General features: G+C 60.5%; 1 protein-coding gene across 1 annotated transcript; it reads left to right on the top strand.

Annotated features, from left to right (window-relative positions):
• Positions 1-738, top strand: VDBG_01352 (conserved hypothetical protein; the record flags this gene model as incomplete). Its single annotated transcript, XM_003009623.1, has 2 exons — positions 1-501; positions 565-738. 2 exons carry the CDS (start codon positions 1-3, stop codon positions 736-738), a joined length of 675 nt encoding a protein of 224 aa, XP_003009669.1.
• Positions 739-2,744: the final 2,006 nt, after the last annotated feature.

The following is a 2,744-nucleotide window of genomic DNA, read 5'->3' as shown; positions in this document are numbered from 1 at the left end:
ATGGCCCGCCTCAAGCTCAACTACTGGGATGCCGTCGTCGCCGACTGCGAGACGCCTCGCCCTCAACGCCACAACATGAAGGCATCGTACTACCTGGCGCAGGCCCTCGTCTCGCTGCAGGACTTTGACGGCGCGATCACCGCCGCCATGCGCGCACACGCCCTCTGCATCGAGACGGGCGACAGGTCGCTCGCTGCCGTCACGGCGCTGGTGCTACGCTGCAAGAAGGAGAGGTGGGAGCACAAAGAGAAGAGGCGCAAGAGGGAGGACCAGTATCTCGAGGTCGACGTCATCGAGACGATGGAGCGCGAGAAAGAGAGGGCACTTGCCGCGGCGGAGAGCGAGGGCGAGAGGGGTGACGTGGCGGCCGAGTGGGACGCCAAGATGACTGACATTCGGAGGGTTTTCGAAACAGCGAGGGCCCGGGGCGAGCAGAAGCGCGAGGTTCCCGACTGGTTGATTGACGACATCACCTTTAACGTTTTTGTTGATCCATGGGTTGTCAGTGTTACTCCCTGGCGCTCCCTCTTGTCTCTTCTCGCTCTGACTAACGTGAGCCCGCAGACCAAGACGGGCAAATCCTACGAAAGAGCATCTATCATGGAGCACCTGCGCCGCCATCCGAGTGACCCCCTCACGAGGGAGCCGCTTCAACTCGCTGAGCTGCGGCCGAACCTGGCACTGAGACAGGCGGCCGAGGAATTCCTGAACGAGAACGGCTGGGCCGCTGATTGGTGAGGGACGCATGAGTCGGAGTCGAGCCTCGGAGTACATGCAGCGCGGAGGTCATCTTTCTTTTCTCTCCAGCGATTCCTTGGCATATCTAGTCTGTTCAGCATAGCATGGCATGGCGTTTGGGCCTCGACAGAATTTCAGCGAGGCAGCACAAACATGGTGACGGAACGATGCTTCTCTTGCCGCGTCCATCCTCCCTCGTCACAGTGCAAAACCTGATCACCATTGCTTCGCACGGTAACCGATAATTGTCGCTTCGCCCACCCCCTCACCAGGGCGAGGCTCGACTGAATTTTCCTCCAAACCACACGCGCATCGGCTCCAACAAGGCTTGCTTTGTACACTCCTCGCGCGCAAACGAACTGTCGACGGTTGCCACTGACTCTGGATGAACCGCCGCAGCTCGTGCCTGGGAAAGAAGCTCCATGCGGCTCATCAACGTCAGGACCAAAGAGATCACGCAATTCTACGGAGATGATACGCCGCCGTACGCCATCCTCTCCCACACGTGGGCAGGCGACAATGAGGTCTCCTACCAGGAGTGGACAGCCCCCCTGAGACCGACATTCAAGCCGGGATACCGCAAGATCATGGCCGCCTGTTTGCAAGCCGAACAAGACGGGCTCGACTACCTGTGGGTAGACACAAACTGCATCGACAAGACAAGCAGCGCCGAGCTGTCGGAAGCCATCAACTCCATGTTTGCGTGGTATGAAGCGTCCGCCGTCTGCTACGCCTATCTCTCGGACGTTGACGGCAATGATCCCTTCGGCGTGGCGCCTCTGCCCCCGATCGAGGGACTCTCCCTCTCCACAGAGCTCAAACGGAGGGGACCGACTTTGGAGCTGCGCGCCAGCCGCTGGTTCACCCGCGGCTGGACCCTGCAAGAACTGCTCGCGCCCCCGAAGCTCACCTTCTTCAATCGCCACTGGAAGGACATTGGCACGCGCCAGGAGCTGCGCTTCCCCATCTCGACCATCACGGGGATCGACGTCACCTACCTCGGGCAGAGCCAGAAGATCTTCTCCGCCAGCGTCGCCGCGCGCCTCAGCTGGGCGGCGAAACGTGAAACGACGAGGGTCGAAGACACGGCGTACTGTCTGCTCGGCATCTTCGACATTCACCTGCCGCTCATCTACGGCGAAGGGTCCAAGGCGTTCCTCCGGCTGCAGGAGGAGATCATCAAGAACAGCGACGACCAGACCATCTTCTGCTGGACCTGGGAGGCTGACATGGTGCCGCACGGCTGGCTGTCACTTCTGGCACCCTCGCCAGCCGTCTTTGACTCGGGAAAGTTTGTTCCCGCCCCGGGGAACCACAGTTCCGCGCCGTATCAGATTACCAATGTCGGACTGCGCATCAGGCTTCCCGTCGTTCTCGCCGTCCACACCGTCTGCGCAGTCTTGGATGTTGTTAGTACAGACGATACCGATCCAGACAAGCGAAGGCGCATGTGTCTGCCGCTCTTGGTCGAAAATAACGTCTACCGGCGAGTTGCTCTTCCCGGGCGCGCTTTCCCGATCCACTCAGCCATGATTTCCGAGGTGCGAAATCTGTACATCCTCTGCAAGACGCCGAGGGATACCTCGGGCATCAGCATCCTGCCGTACCGCCCGCGTTTCGAGTACGGCTTTCACATCACAGTGAGGGTCTCCAGGTTCGAGGGCAACGACCCGCCCCTGAGCGTCGACTGTCTCGTCCCCCAGTACCCTCAGTCGCCCTTCTCCCACATTTCGACACCCGTGTATAGTGTCGTGGGGTTTCCGAGGCCCGCTCGAAAGCGACATCAACATCCTCATCCTGCGCATCCGGTACAAGGATCAGAAGATACCCATACTGCTGTCGGTGGGCATGCGCGGCGGGGCGACCGACCTGGCACTGTGAGATCCTGCCGTACGGCTTCCTCGCCTTCGACAAGGAGCGGTGGCTGGTCGAGATTGACAAGATGCGGGCAGCAGGTCGCAGGGCCACAGCTTGTGGTACCAACAAGGTGCGCAACGGGGGCGTTG

This window comes from Verticillium alfalfae, genomic scaffold, assembly GCF_000150825.1.
Source record: "Verticillium alfalfae VaMs.102 supercont1.1 genomic scaffold, whole genome shotgun sequence".
Classification (NCBI taxonomy): domain Eukaryota; kingdom Fungi; phylum Ascomycota; class Sordariomycetes; order Glomerellales; family Plectosphaerellaceae; genus Verticillium; species Verticillium alfalfae.
The sequence above is the reverse complement of the archived record's forward strand: the minus strand, read 5'-3'. Positions and strand labels throughout refer to the sequence as shown.